Source organism: Muntiacus reevesi, chromosome 1 (genome assembly GCF_963930625.1).
Source record: "Muntiacus reevesi chromosome 1, mMunRee1.1, whole genome shotgun sequence".
Classification (NCBI taxonomy): Eukaryota; Metazoa; Chordata; class Mammalia; order Artiodactyla; family Cervidae; genus Muntiacus; species Muntiacus reevesi.
This window is the reverse complement of record NC_089249.1, coordinates 178114327-178128727: the sequence shown is the minus strand read 5'-3', so window position 1 is coordinate 178128727 and position 14401 is coordinate 178114327. Positions and strand designations below refer to the sequence as shown.

Here is a 14401-nt window from a genome sequence, read left to right as displayed (position 1 = left end):
TCGCTGGTGGTGGGTCTCCCCTGAGCCGCTTGGCCTCCAGCTGCCCTGGCGGACGGGCTGGCCCCTGGCCCCGCGCCGGGGAGGTGTGGCTACTGGCCTCAGCTGTGCCCTTCTGCGGGTGTGGGGCCCTGCCCACGTGGCTGCCCTGCGTGGAGGCCGCGCGCGGCTGTGGGGCTCAGCGGGGGTCCGGTCTCGCCGCCCTCCGCAGGTGTGCAGTTTGAGGTGCGGCGCGTGGAGCTCCAGGGCCCAGCCACCCTCTTCTGCTGCTGGCTGGTGAAGGACCTGCTGCACAGCCACCTGGACTCGGCCCTGTGCAGCCGCCTGCTGCTGGCCAGCCTACCCAGCTCCGCCCACTCCACCTGCGAGCTGTCTGCGGCCAGCCTGGGGGAGGTGCGTGTCTGTGGACGGCGCCTGCTATCCACCCACCTGTCCCATCAGCACCCGTGTCCTCTGGGGCGGGAGAGGCTCTGTGGCTCCCCACACTGCCGTCCAGCCTCCTGGGTGAGGTGCGAGCCACAAGTGGGCTTTCAAGTCTGCATGTGCCCCTGTGCACAGTGGGGCCTGGGTGAGCGCCAGTTTGGACTGGCACATTCAGGCCCTGGGTGTACCTCTAGAGAGCATGTCTCGGGCTGGGGACCCCAGGGGCCTGAGGAGCCGGCGGGGCAGTGGGTGCCGTTCTCCCTGCCCGCTGCGGGCAGGGGGCCACGGCCATCTCTGCTGCCCCCCCTCTTCAGCGTGTTGCGTGTGGTTCCTCAGACTTGCCTTTGTGGGCGCAGGTGCTTGGAACCAAACCCTGGTTTGAGGAGCCCCCCAAGGCCGTGGAGCCGGAGGGGCTGGCAGCCTGTGAGGGGGCGTACTCCCTTAAGTACAGCACACTCAGCCCGATCGGCAGCGGGGCCTTTGGCTTCGTGTGGACGGCAGTGGATAAGGAGGCGAATAAGGAGGTACTGGGCTCCTGAGGGGTGGGGGTGCTGGGGGGTGGCTCTGATGCACCTCACACCCTCACTCCCAGTCCCACTGTGGGTACACCTGTAGTTGCCGGGGCGTTTGGTGACCATACTGCCTGTCCCTACAAACCTCCAGGCCGCCTGGATATCCCGGGCCTGGCCCGCTGCTTCCTGGGAGGGCCCATGTGGGACCTGTCGCCACGTTGCTCGTCATTCCTGGAATCTGCCACAGCTGCGTGCTTGGCTGGACAGCAGGGGCGTCTTGTTAGAGTCATGTTGGTTTTAGTGATTTTTCAGTCGATCTACTTGGTTTCTTCCTCTGCTGGCACTGATGATTGTGCCCCCTTCTCTATTATTTACATCTCATTGCCTTCTTTTCCTTCCTGCTGTCACCTTGACTGGGACCTGCAGAGCCGTGAGGAGTAACAGGTATGCCGCCCAGCCTCCTGGTGGTCCTCTGCCCACTCTGGTGACTCCTTTTATTTCTTGACTTTTGTTTGAGGCTCTTTCGTTTCTTGATGGATACTTTTTGTTTGAGGCTATTTCATTTTATTTTAAGTTAAATTTTTTTTTAATTTAAGGAATAAATATTGACTTAGGTCTAATGACTTTTCAACATCTATTGCAATGGTCATGTTCTTGTTTCTTTTATTAATATATGAATAACCACAGTCAACTTTTATTTGCAGACTCAATCCTTCATTGCCTTGTGACATTTTTTAGTGCACTGCTGAACTTGGCTTGCTAATATATATTTTTAAATAGCTATACTTATTTATTTGACTGCTCTGGATCTTAGCTGCAGCATGTGGGATCTTTTAGCCACAGTATGTCGTATCTAGTTCCCTGACCAGGGATCAAACCCAGGCCCCCTGCATTGGAAGTGCAGAGTCTTAACCCCAGGACACCAGGGAAGCCTCCTGGCTTGCTAACATTTTTATTTGGGATTTTCTCATTTATATTCATGCGTAGGTGAGTGTTTTTTCTTTCTTCACGTCAGTCATGTGGAGCCTGTGGAGCTGGTGCCGTGACATCACGTCTGCAGGTGTTTCTGGCGAGAGCTGTTCCCCCTGTTCTCCTCACTCTCATGTGCACACTCTCTTTGCCAGACTTTCCAGAGAATTGCTCATGTTTTTCATCAAGTATCCGTTTTCTTTATGTTGCTTTTCTGGTACTTTCTGTAAACTTTGCTGTTTTTCTAGCTTCTTGGATTGAGCGTGTGTTTCTAAGCTGTGACTTAATACTGAGCGCTGTGCTGTGTGGAGTTGTCTGAGTGTGCTCACACCTCCTAGAGGCTTAAACACACTGCTCTGGGCGTCACGTGCTTCTTGGCTGACTCGTCTTAACTTTCTGTTGCCATCTTTATTTACCTGAGGGCAGTCATCTCATTCTTGCTCTGGATCAGCAATCCAGCAGGCACTGTGGGCTTCCTTTCTTTTTTTGTGGCTGCACCACACCATTTTTTCTATGTATTTGTCTTGTGTCCGTCCATCCTGTGCAACTCTGATTAGTTCTCAAAACCAACATGAGTGACATTTTTGTTCATATTTTTCCAGTTCTCAGGCCTCTTGTTTCATTTTCTTGGCCGGGACATCCAGTCCTTGGTTGAGAAATCGGGGTGACGTGGGGTATCTGGGGAACACCCTCTCCGAGACCTCCAGGGCCTGGTCTTGCCATCGGCCCACCTGGTTCCTCCATTTCCCCCATCCTCCCGCTGTGCAGGTTGTGCGGGTCCACTTGGGACTTGCGGCTGGCTGCTGACTTGCTCCCGGCCCCCTCACATTGGACGGTGGTTATTAGGTTTCCTCCTTCACGCCCCAGGACTCGTGGGGGTGGAGTGGGGGTTAGGGTAGAGGTGAAACCTCCACAACTGTTGGGCGGCCAGTGGGAAGGGCTGCAGTGACACTCCCTGTCTCCCGCGTAGGTGGTGGTGAAGTTTATTAAGAAGGAGAAGGTTTTGGAGGACTGTTGGATTGAGGACCCCAAGCTTGGGAAGGTTACTTTAGAGATCGCCATTCTGTGCAAGGTGGAGCACGCCAACATCATCAAGGTGGGGTGCTGTCTCACGTCCGCGCCCGAGCACGCTGCCCTGGAGGTGTCCCAGCAGGGCCAGACCCAGCTCGCCTCTCTCTCTCTCTCCAGGTGCTGGATGTGTTTGAGAACAAAGGCTTCTTTCAGCTGGTGATGGAGAAGCACGGCTCCGGCCTGGACCTCTTTGCATTCATTGACCGCCATCCCAGCCTTGACGAGCCCCTGGCGAGCTACATCTTCCGACAGGTGAGAGCGGGCCCGGCCACCTGGGTCCGGGACTCCATGGTTAGTGATGCTGGACCTGGCCTCCGGCTTGGGGATGTTACTGAGTAGGACACGTGTTTTGAGAAGAGAATTCTACTGTTGAAGTAGAGAGAGTGAGGTTGGGGTTGGGGAGGAAGAGTGAGGCCAGGCGTCACCCTGGGGTGACCAGGGATGTGGGATGAAGATTAAAGTGTATTTATATCCAAATGATACTCACCCAGCCTCAAAGAGGAACCAGTGAAGCTCTCAGATTGGGCTTGCAGGCTGTGCATCTGATCTGAATCCTTGTCCACCACGGGGAGACCCTGCTCATTTGTACGTGGACCTCACTTGAGCCAGCATCTCACAGGACTGCTGGGGCTAAATCAGAGAGTGCAGAGGCCCCCGTGCAGCATCCCCGAGTCAGGCGCACGGGAAGTCCTGAGTAGACGTAGCTGTCCAGTTAATTAAGACTGGACTTAAAGACTGTGGCTCTGGCCATCTCAGTTTACACTGAGTATTTGTCTTGGTTTCTTTCGTGTCTATCCGTGTATTGATCTTAGTCTGTTTGTTATTTTTTGGAAAGGGAGAGTAACCAGCTAAGTAGAAAGGTGACCTGTGAAAGAGAAATTGGATGTTGGGGTGGGGTGGGGGAGACAGCAGTTCTTCAGTTTGGGGAATGTGGAAGTTTCATTCCAGACGATTCCTTGTTCCCTGGAAAAGGTGGAGGGATGCCAGGGGGTGCGGGGTGGGGGGATGTGACCAGTCCACAGGTTTGCTCTTGGTTTCCTGGAGCTGACTTGGTTTCTAATAACAGCTTCCATGAACTGATATTTCTTCCTCAGAGCTATGAACTCCCAGAAATTACTGGATTTCTGAAATTAAATTTCTGAGGCACCTACTTGTAAGTTTTGGTCATCACAGTTCTGCCCAAAGAATGCCACCTCTCCCTGTCTTCCTCCTCTGGAAGGTTACACAGGCGTCTCCTTTACTTGATGGTGGAGGCTTGCTTCTGAAATCTTCAAGGCAGACAGGTCTCCGTGTGACGTGACATGTGGAGTCACTCACCCACAGCTGCCACCTGACTGCAGTTCATTCAGGGCTGCTGTGCCGGGGACTCTAGTGTCCGACGCTGTTTAGCTTCTGCAGTGAGTCTCCACGGCCCTTCGTAAATCCACGTGGCAGTGAGCGTTAGTGTAATGGACTCAGGGCTCTACAGAACGACAGTGTCATGTGTACGCGTGTGCGTTGCCTCCAGCCCTGGGTCCCGTCTGCTCGGAGCACGGCTCTCCTCTGCGGTGAGCAGCGCTCCAGCTCGTTACTGCTTTGTAGTTAATAACCCTCGAAGAAGTTGTCCATATTCAGAGCAACGTGTGGTTTCTGCTTCCCACCTGGAGCCTGATAGTACATGTCCATGTGTGTATGTCTCTGTATATACACACACGTGAGTGTGTGTATGTGTATGTGAATCTGTAAGAATAGACATCTGTGTGTTTGCGCACATCTGTGCGGTGTCACACGTGCACAGGCACACACGTCACCTATGCGCAGATGTGCAGGTATGCACACGTCTGCATGTATGTGTATGTAAATATATGCTCATCTATTTATTCTGGCCAACCCAATAGAGCTCTTACTTTGCTCGTGGTTAGTCTTTGCAACCCCCTGGACTCTAGCCCACCAGGCTCCTCTGTCCCTGGGATTTTTCAGGCAAGAATACTGGAGTGGGTTGCCTTTTCCTTCTCCAGGGTATCTTTCCAACCCAGAGATTGAACCTGTGTCTCCTGCATTGCAGGCAGATTCTTTATCTGGTGAGCCATCGGAGAAGCCCTCTTTATTTATTAAAGTTAATTAATTCAGCTTAGTTTGTCTGCCATTAATTGTTGCTTCTGACTCAAAGATATTCATTTGTAAATGTAAAGTTGTCTCTAATGATCTGAATGACTAACTGTGTCCGTGAAATCACTGTGCTGGTTGGTACAGCTGGTGTCCAAGTTATGAGTGGGGTCAGAAGTCATACTAATTTTACTCAGACTTCACTGAGGTTGATCTCCCTCACTGCCCGTGCAGTGCAGGCAGGCAGCAGTACATCCTAGTGACTACCCTCTGGCAGTGGAGGCAGTGGAGACTGATGCGCTCGGCCCGTTTCCCGGGGAGTTCCTTTGAGGCTGCACCACTGGAAGGCCGCATGCATTGGGGAAAGCATGGCTCTGCTCTGCGCTGCTCTTTGAGAAGCTGCCGGAGCCTGGAAGTCGCAGCGTGGAGGCTGGGCTTCTGCTCCCAGCCCTGTTCGAGTTGCCCGATGAACTCTGGGGAAATCACTGCCCACCCAACCCAGCCCACACTCATTCAAGCGCCCACCATGCGTCCTGCAGCTTCTGCTGCCATCTGCCTTTCCTCCCTAGATGATGGTTCTGCCTGTCGTGGGGGGAGTGAGTGTCTGCCGGGGAGGTCACTGGTAGCACACAGACCTATACCTTAGAAACTGAGTTTATGTGGGGTGTCCCTGGAGGGGCACAGGCACAGGGGAGTGGGTCCTGTGGAGCCGCCGTGCACGCGGTCCGTCTAGCTGAGGTGCCGCCTGGTGTTCCTGGGAATTTGCCGAGGGGCAGGCCTGGTGGCTCAGACGGTAGAGAGTGCCTGCAACGTGGGAGGCCCGGGTTCGATCCCTGGATCGGGAAGATCCCCTGGAGGATGGCATGGCAACCCACTCCAGTATCCTTGCCTGGAGAATCCCAGGGATGGAGGAGCCTGGCGGGCTACAGTCCATGGGGTCACACAGAGTCGGCTTCACTGCGCGACTTCACTTTCTTTCTTTCTCTGAGGCCTTGTGTTAAGTGTCCTTATCACAAGAGTGATAACAATGACAGTGAGATTACAGGTCCAATGACAATGAGATTACAGGTCCGGGCGTGTGCATGCTGCCTGGAGCTCTCCTCCGGCTCAGCGCCCGTGGCCCATGTGTGCGGCATCCAGAGTCTGACCTGCCCCCAGCTGGTTATCAGTTAAAGGTTTTTTCTTCTTTGCTGTTGCTTTATCTTTTTCTCTTGTTAATCCTCAATTTAAATGCCTATTCTCCTTGAGTCAGCTTTTAACCAACGCCCGTGGCCCCTATTCCAGCTGGTGTCGGCGGTGGTGTACCTGCGCTCCGAGAGCATCCTCCACCGGGACATCAAGGACGAGAACATTGTCATCGCCGAGGACTTCTCCATCAAGCTCATTGACTTCGGCTCGGCTGCCTACCTGGAGCGGGGCAAGCTCTTCTACACCTTCTGCGGGACGATCGAGTACTGCGCGCCTGAGGTCCTCATGGGGAACCCGTAGGTGTCCCGGGCAGGCAGTCTGTGCTCACACCTTCTGCGGTAGCAGAGGGAAGCAGCTTCAGGTTGTGCCTCTTTGTGATGAGGGTGCCGAGGTCAGTGGGCAGGAAAAGGAAGCTCAGTCAAGGGAAGCCCGATGCTGGGTACAGGGGTTCATTAGACTGTCTTTTCACCTTTTATGTTTGGAGTTCAATATAATCAAAAGTTAAGAGAAGAAAAAGAGTCCCCAGATTTGGGATTCTTCAAAGGAATGAAGAGAATTATTTTTAGTTGGTTTGTTTACTTTGATGCCAGCACCAGCAGTCTAGTCCAGGGATGTACGGTCGGGCTGGCCGCGTGAGACATGAAGTGCTGATGCAGAGGACCCATGCTGTCGCTGCCCAGCTTGGTTCCGCGTCAGCTGGGCACGGGGTAGGCCCCTGCTCTTGCTGAGGTGAGAAGCGGGTCCTGTGGGCGTGGGCTGGGTTTCCAGCGCTGTGCTGGGGGCCTGGCCCGGGCGGGGCCCGGTCTCAGGGAGCTCAGGAGAGGGAAGGACGAGACGAAACTCAGGGGTTGTAGAGCTCCACTGAGCAAGGAAACGGTGCTCGGCGTTTCCGCCCCGAATGCGTGGGTTTCTGTCTTGTCCACATGTGCTGGAACTGGTCTTCACCCGTGTGAGCTGGGCTCCAGGCAGGTCCGACTGCGGGCGTTTCACTGTACCTCTTTAGCTCGTCCTCCGGAGACGCGTGGCTCTGACGCGTCTCCCAGGCGGGCTGGTGGTTAGAGCACCCAGGACCTTCACTGCGGGTTCTGCACGCATCCCCCCCCCCCCCCCCCACCGCTTGTTTCCACGTCCTTCCGCCTCCAGGCGGAAGATCGGCCCCCACCGCTGTCGTGAGGACAGTCCTGTTGGCCCAGGGCCACGGCTGTGGGCTCACGGGTGTCTGTGGCTGCTTTTGTGGAGCCGTGGCCAAGAGGATCAGTGTCCACAGAGGCCGTGTGGCTCCAGCCTACATTAGTCACCGTGCTTTGGGCAGGTGTGCTGACCCCTGCTATGCGCTGCTGGAGTTTTCTCCTCGGCCTCCAGAATCCTTGAAATCCCTTTCTGCTGAAGTCTGAGTTTCTTGTTCTGGCATTTTCTCTCCTCTCACTGCCCTGAGGTCTGTCCTCATGCTTACCTCTTGGCCCCCCTGCCCCCTGGTTCCTGCCTCCTGGTGTCCCCGGCTCTCTGTGGCCCCTGGAAGGCAGAAGGCTCTGTCCTGGGCCTCTGCTCACCAGGCTTCCTCAGCCACCGTGACTACACTCCTGTCTGAGGAACACAGCTGCTCCCCAGGGCTCTGGGGGCCAGGCCTGAGGGACCAACATGCTGGGTAGCACGGGGCCTGGCCTTTCTGTGCAGAACATTTATCCTGCTGGTTTGCTGTGGGCATTAGGGTTGAACCATGTAGACGGCTGGCACGGTGCCAGCCTCTCAGAGTCCAGGAACAGTAGCTGGGAGGAGGGGGTCTGTAAGCACAGAAGAGAATGAAGATCACCCCGGGGCGCCATCCCCAAGGCCCCTCCTCCAGCTGGCGGCTGCCTGGACTCTGCCCCCACCGTCTCCTCCCTCCCGCTGCCGTGGGCTTGCTTCATCCTTACAGAGGCTCAACTGTGCCAGTCTCACCTCGGGCACCCTTCAGCTCTTTTCTGAAGGGCAGGCCACCCTGCCCTGAAGCCGCCATGGCTCCCCAGGTCCCTGGGGGCCTGCGCACTGCCTGCACTCGCAGGTTTTCCCTCCTCCTCTTCCAGGAAGCCCCCCGGGTGACACTGTGTGTGGCCCCCTGCCACCTTCTGACTTGGTCTCTCAGCTCGTTGTCTGATTCCCAGGGGGCGGCGGGCGCCTGGTGGGGAGTGGACGTGGTCAAGGAGTGTGGTGCTTCTCACTGAGAGCTGCTCTTGCGTGATGTGCGGGGTCCTGGCTCTCGTGTGGGGCTGGCCCAGCGCCCCGAGTGCCTCCTCTTCCTCTGGCAGGTACCGGGGTCCGGAGCTGGAGATGTGGTCCATGGGGGTCACGCTGTACACGCTGATCTTCGAGGAGAACCCCTTCTGCGAGCTGGAGGAGACCATGGAGGCCGCGATAAACCCCCCGTACTTGGTGTCAGAAGGTGAGCTCGCACGGGCGGACGTCCTGGGCTGGCTCCCATCTCAGAGCAGTGCGAGGTATCGCCCACACAGGCACAGCCGGCTCACTCTCTCTTCCGTTCCTCTCAGACTTTGATCTGAACGCAAGGGCCATTTGGATGTGACTTTAAGATGTCACGACTGATCTTAGGGAAGTTTGGACCAGAGTGGCTGTCTTCTGAGGGACACACGTTAGCAGCCTCTGACCATGGCCGTGGGGAGGGGGGACGATGAACTTGAGCCCCCAGCCCCTCGTGTGGAACCAGGGTTCCCACCTGGAGCTCCTGTGAGCTGGCTCCCCGCAGAGCTACGAGGGTGGCATTGCACCTGCAGTGCCGATCCCTGCTGGCAGGCCTGGGTGGGCCCTCAGACCCACGCCTGGAGGAGCTCCAGGGAGCCGGACCGGGGTTCTGAGGTCTCCCAGTCGCGACATGTGATCCTGGAGTAATCATTCATTGTCACAGGTGGTGAGGTGACGGGCGCCCTTAGGCGTCAGGCCTCTATCTGGGTTCTTCGCTCAGGTTGGAGGCCCGAGTCTCAGTCTGCTCGGGCTGCCATGCCCGCACGTCACAGGCCGGGGTTTATAGCACCAACGTTTATTTCTGGAGGCGGAGACCCCAAGGTCGGGGTGCTGGCGGATTCTGGCTGGTAGACAGCTGTTTCTTCCTGTGCCCTCGCGGGGCAGAGACAGGAGAGGGCAGGCCTCCTGGTGCTTCTGCTGATAAGGGCACCGATGCTATGTGTGTTGGGGGGGCAGGCGCCCAATCTCATCTGACCCCCTTCACCTCCCAAAGGCCCCGCTTCCTAATATCATCACACTGGGAATCTGCAGGGGGCACAGTTCGGTCTAGAGCGGCCTGGAAGAATAGCGGGGCTCTCGCAGCCTCCTGCTGCACCTTCCAGGGCTGTCCCACCCTGGGGGGGCTGCTCCACCCTGGGGTGGGGCTAGGGGGGTGCTCTACTCTAGGGGGCTGCTGAACCTTCCAGGGCTGCCCCACCCTGGGGGTCTGCTCCAACCTGGGGCCGGGGAGGGTGCTGCTCCACCTTTAGGGGCTGCTCCACCTACACTGGGCGGGGAGTGGACTGCTCCAAATTCTGCCCCCTGGACTCTCAGGACACTCAACCAGGCACTGAGCTCTGGAGTGGCCCTGGTTGAGGTGACACCCACACTGTTAAAGAAAATGGGAACCAGATCCAGACTCAGGGCTGGGGCTCTTCTCAGTGCTTGTGCGCCCTTCTGTGGGGAGAGACCGGGGCTCCGCGGCTGGCCACCTACCCCCCTGCCCTGTCACACGATCCCCGTGTCCACGGCTCTGTGTCCCCAGAGCCCCGGAGGGCGGCGCACATCAGGGCTGCCGCACGCTGCTGTAGTGAGTGGCTTGGGAGCTCAAGCGCTTTCATTTTGGGGCCACACACACGTCCCGTAGCCCTTCCGGAAGCATAGCCAGGGACCCTGCCTTCCAGAAGCCCCGCGGTGCTGGTCAGAAGTGGGGGTCCAGGCCACCTCCTGTCCACTCAGCCCAGGCCCTGCACTCATGCAGTGCGCGCCACCCACTCCCAGCCTGGGCCGCCGTCAGCCCTCTGACCACACGCCTTTCTGTCCCCAGACCTCCTGAGCCTCATGTCTGGGCTGCTGCAGCCTGTGCCCGAGCAGCGCACCACCTTGGAGAAGCTGGTGACAGACCCCTGGGTGACGCAGCCCGTGAACCTGGCGGACTACACCTGGGAGGAGGTGTGTCGGGTAAACAAGCCAGGTGAGCGGTGCAGCCCGCGCCCCGTGGGGGAGGGGGTCCGGGGGGCTCCCTCCTCCGCGCTGCCCTGGACATGAAGGTGAGGGCCCAGGGCTAGCCTGCTGCCTGTGAGCTGGACTCCAGAGGCCCCTGAACAGCCCCGGGGCCTTACAAGGTGGGCAACGCCCATGGGAGCCTGTGACAAGGACGAACCCACAGATGAGGTGGAGGGCTAGGGAGAGGGTCTGGGAAGTGCCGCTGGCAATGGTCAGAGCAGGCCGAGGGGAGGAGGAGAGCGGACGGCGAGAGAGCCGGGGCCCGCGGTGGGCAGCGGCGGCCCTGTGCATCCGGGGCCCGCTGCTCAGGGGGCCGTGTCCATGGCTCTGGATGTGCAGCTCCAGCACAGCAGCGGGGTCCGGCGAGTCTCGGACGATGCCGGGTGGGTTCTGCAGGGTTCCTCTGGTGCCTTCTGCTCTTCAGAATTCCTCCAGAGGGAAGCCAAGGGTTTCAGAACGGTGTCACTGGCAGCTGATGCAGCCTACCTTTCTCTTCCTTCAGAGAGCAGAGCTCTGTCCACCGTTGGTCTGGAGCTGGATGGCAGGAGCCCGAGTGCCGCAGCTCGGACCCTGGAGTCCCACCAGCCCTCGTGCAGCAGGGCAGGACCCAGAGCGCCGGGTGACCCGGCTCCCTGCTGCTCTCCGGCACTCGGTTAGGGAGGCATGGCATTCTCAGGCCCCTTCCATTCAGAGAGTAAGTGCTCAAGAATTAGGCCAAGTTCACTTTCTAAAAACTCATCTGTTAGAACAGAAGCCAGTGATGCTGTACTATCTGAGGCTTACAAAACAGACTTGGAATTCATTTTCTTTTCATGGCCTTGAGAAAACATTCTAGTGTTTTGAGTTCTGTACTATTAAAGGGCTTTTCATTTGTGAATTTCCAAAAGGCATACAAGAGGCTTCTAATTCTCTTTGTACTTTTGTATATGCGCCTACGTTTCTGTTTCCTCTGATTTGGTGTATGCTTGTCTGACACGTGGAGTGTGGAGAACTGTTCGCCAAATGACCATACTGTTTTTAATTTATTTCCTTGAACGTTTTCCAAATTAAAGAAGTTTTATTAGTAAACAATTACCCTGACTTGGACCGCGTGAATTCTTCTGCAGTGCTGGTATGGGAAGTACTTCATTTCCTTATTTTTCCATTTGTGCGTCTCCATGTGCCACAGCTGGAGAGAGGTTCCACCTTGGTCAGCTTGGGGTTCCCTCCTGTGGGTGCGCCCAGCAAGTCTCTGAAGCTTGCGCAGTCTAAGGAGACTGGAGGGCGTGGTGTGTCAGCCATTCCCCTTCTCCTTGTGCAGAGCTCAGCAGGGCTGGCCCATCATCTATCTCTGCTCTGCTGTCCACCCCAACTCCTCCCAGCACCTCAGCACCCCTTGATTATGCAGAGGTATCCAGCCCCAGGGACCTCCCACTCGTGACTGTGTGGGGGTGTGTGGCCCCAGGGAGCCCCGACCCATGACTATGTGGGAGGGTGTCTCCCCTATCCCATGACTATCTGGGGGCATCTGGCCCCAGGGAGCCCCGACCCATGACTATGTGGGAGGGTGTCTCCCCTACCCCGTGACTATGTGGGGGTGTCTGACCCCAGGGAGCCCCCTGTGACCATGTGGGGGGTATCTCCCCCACCCCGTGACTATGTGGGGGCATCCGGCCCTGAGGGTCCCTCTCCCAGTCCCGATCAGGTCCCAGTGCAGCTCTCACACACTCAGATGACTCCTTCCCTCTAGGCTCCAATCCACCCTAATCTGAAATTCAGCCTCTATTTTGTATATTTTGGAAGAGAGAGAGTGGTTGGGGTCAGAAGGGACCTTTCATTTCCCTCCCTGCTCAAATAGCAGGGAGAAAACAAAACCTAACTCAAGGTCCCAGTACCCCTTTCCCCATATGTTCTCACTCTCTGCCAGGGCCGAGGCTCCTGCCCAGAGGACCAAGAAGATGCTCAGGACCAGCCTGCCTCTGGTGTGACCCTGCGTCCAGTTTCCAGGGTTCGTTTAGGAAGTATGCAGCTGTCTTGATGACAGTTCATTTTATTCTCAACTTCTGGGATATAGGATGTCACATCCCTTCCCTTTAGGAAGTGCTGCCTGAGTGTCTCTGACATCTCAAGAGAATGACGAGGGCCCTTCCTTTGTCCAGCAGGGACAGTAAAGGCAGGACTTTTAGAAGTGTATTTTTTAAAGTCTGTAGTAAGTTAGTGACATTTACTCTTCAGAATCAAATAAGTCTTATGATGTTCTAAGAACTCTTCAAAGTTTAAAAAAAACCCAAATATTTTCCTTTGTAGTTTCTATGATGCTTATAATACAGAAGAAGTTACAGAATGCTTTTTTCAGACAGGTGTGCAGTGGGCTGAGAATGCAAAGTTCTAGGTCTCCAAGAACTGTTACTTCTGTCTAAGAAAAATAATTAAAACTCACCTGATTTGTTGGCAGAGGAAAGTCTGAACACTTTGAGTGTTCTCTGCAGAAAGAATCCAGGCAGAAAGGTTTTGAGGCAGATGCTGAAAAATTTCCTCCCCACGTTACAGGTAAGATTCCAAAGAGCAAGGCTTTCTCAGAGCACTGAAGTTGCCACTGATGTTCTGGAGTGATCCCTGCACGCCAGCCACTACTGTTTCTAGACCTAGACACCTATTTAGGTTCTGTGACTCCTTCCAGGGAGGCCCACAAGGATGTTCTTTGGGTGTAAAAGCATTAAGGTGATTTATTTTGCAGTGCTGACAGCTGCATATTTCAAGGAGAAAATCAGGGTGAAAAAGCAAACCAACAGAAACAGAACCATTTCTTGAGTTCTACATGGTTTACAATCTTCCTCTTCTTTGATATCACCCTTTTGTGAAAAAATACATTTTTAGCACCCAGTCTGGTGCCTGGCCCAGAGAAGGTACTTTATAAACTGTATCGATGCAAATATTAAGTCCTTTTCCTCAGTTCAGAAACAAGGAGATAAAACAAGAAGTGCTTACAAATTAAGGTTTGGACTTAAAATTGATGGAGTTTAGGCAGCTGAGAAAGTACACTTTTTTGTTCTTTTTCACCACTATCCCCTTTTGAGAGATGCCCAATTTCTATACCTGAACAATTACAGGTCTATATCCAAAATTTAAGAATGAATGCAAATTAGGCTGAAGCATTACTAGATTTCATCCCAGAAGGAAATCATACCTCTAAGTTGGGAGGACCTTTTTAAAAGAAAAACTGTAAAGACTTCTGGAGTTCCTTTGGATGGTTTAAACACCTCTAGCATATGTGTGTGCTTATCAAGAATTATCATTGGAGCTGGCAAGAAGTCAAGGTGCTTGTCAACAAAGGACGGGCTGCAGTCCGAGATGGTTGCTTAGCTGTAAGGGGAGCGCCTGAGGCCATAGGCTGCCCCTGGCAGGTGCTGCTCTGGAAAGGCCGGGGCGTCCCTGGGTCTGGCACAGTTCTAACTTCTCAGAAGAGCGGAGAGGGGCTGAGGGTGGGTGCTCCGCGGCCGCCAGGCCCCAGCTGGAACCTGGTGCTCACTCCATTCTCACTGCATCTTGACACTAGTATTGCTACGGATACAGGTCCACACCACATCTTACATAACTTCACCTGGGACGATTCCGTTTTACTCAGAGCGCCCAGTCTCCGCCTTAACCTACTTTCTCTGGACCAGGGCGGCGGCCGGTTTGCGCCGAGGTTACAGCTTTCTCTTAGGGGAAGCGAGCGTGTGGGGAATGGGCTGTTCATTCGTTGTGCCAGCCAGGAGCTCCGGAAAGCGGGAATCCGGGTAGAGTGGGCATGAAGCAGGGAAGCCGTGGTCTGGGAGCCCACGGTGCAGGCGTGGGGCGAGGGGCGCAAGACCCTGGCCACCCGCCCGCGGCCGGACACAGGTGGGGAAGGGTCGGGCGGAACTGCCGCCCTCGCGCTTGCGTTTGCGAGGGGGAGGGCGGAAGCGACGGACGCG

The 14401-nt window shown here is 55.7% G+C and overlaps 1 protein-coding gene across 1 annotated transcript in view; it reads left to right on the top strand.

Annotated features, from left to right (window-relative positions):
• PASK (PAS domain containing serine/threonine kinase) overlaps positions 1 to 11537 on the top strand; it is a 37280-nt gene extending 25743 nt beyond the window's left edge. The window contains exons 11-18 of the mRNA XM_065931125.1: positions 209 to 390; positions 777 to 944; positions 2872 to 2997; positions 3090 to 3224; positions 6342 to 6541; positions 8531 to 8664; positions 10288 to 10434; positions 10969 to 11537. Coding sequence (XP_065787197.1) covers positions 209 to 390; positions 777 to 944; positions 2872 to 2997; positions 3090 to 3224; positions 6342 to 6541; positions 8531 to 8664; positions 10288 to 10434; positions 10969 to 11123 — 1247 coding nt within the window. The 3' untranslated portion in view covers positions 11124 to 11537. The remainder of the gene's footprint in view (positions 1 to 208; positions 391 to 776; positions 945 to 2871; positions 2998 to 3089; positions 3225 to 6341; positions 6542 to 8530; positions 8665 to 10287; positions 10435 to 10968) is intronic.
• Positions 11538 to 14401: the final 2864 nt, after the last annotated feature.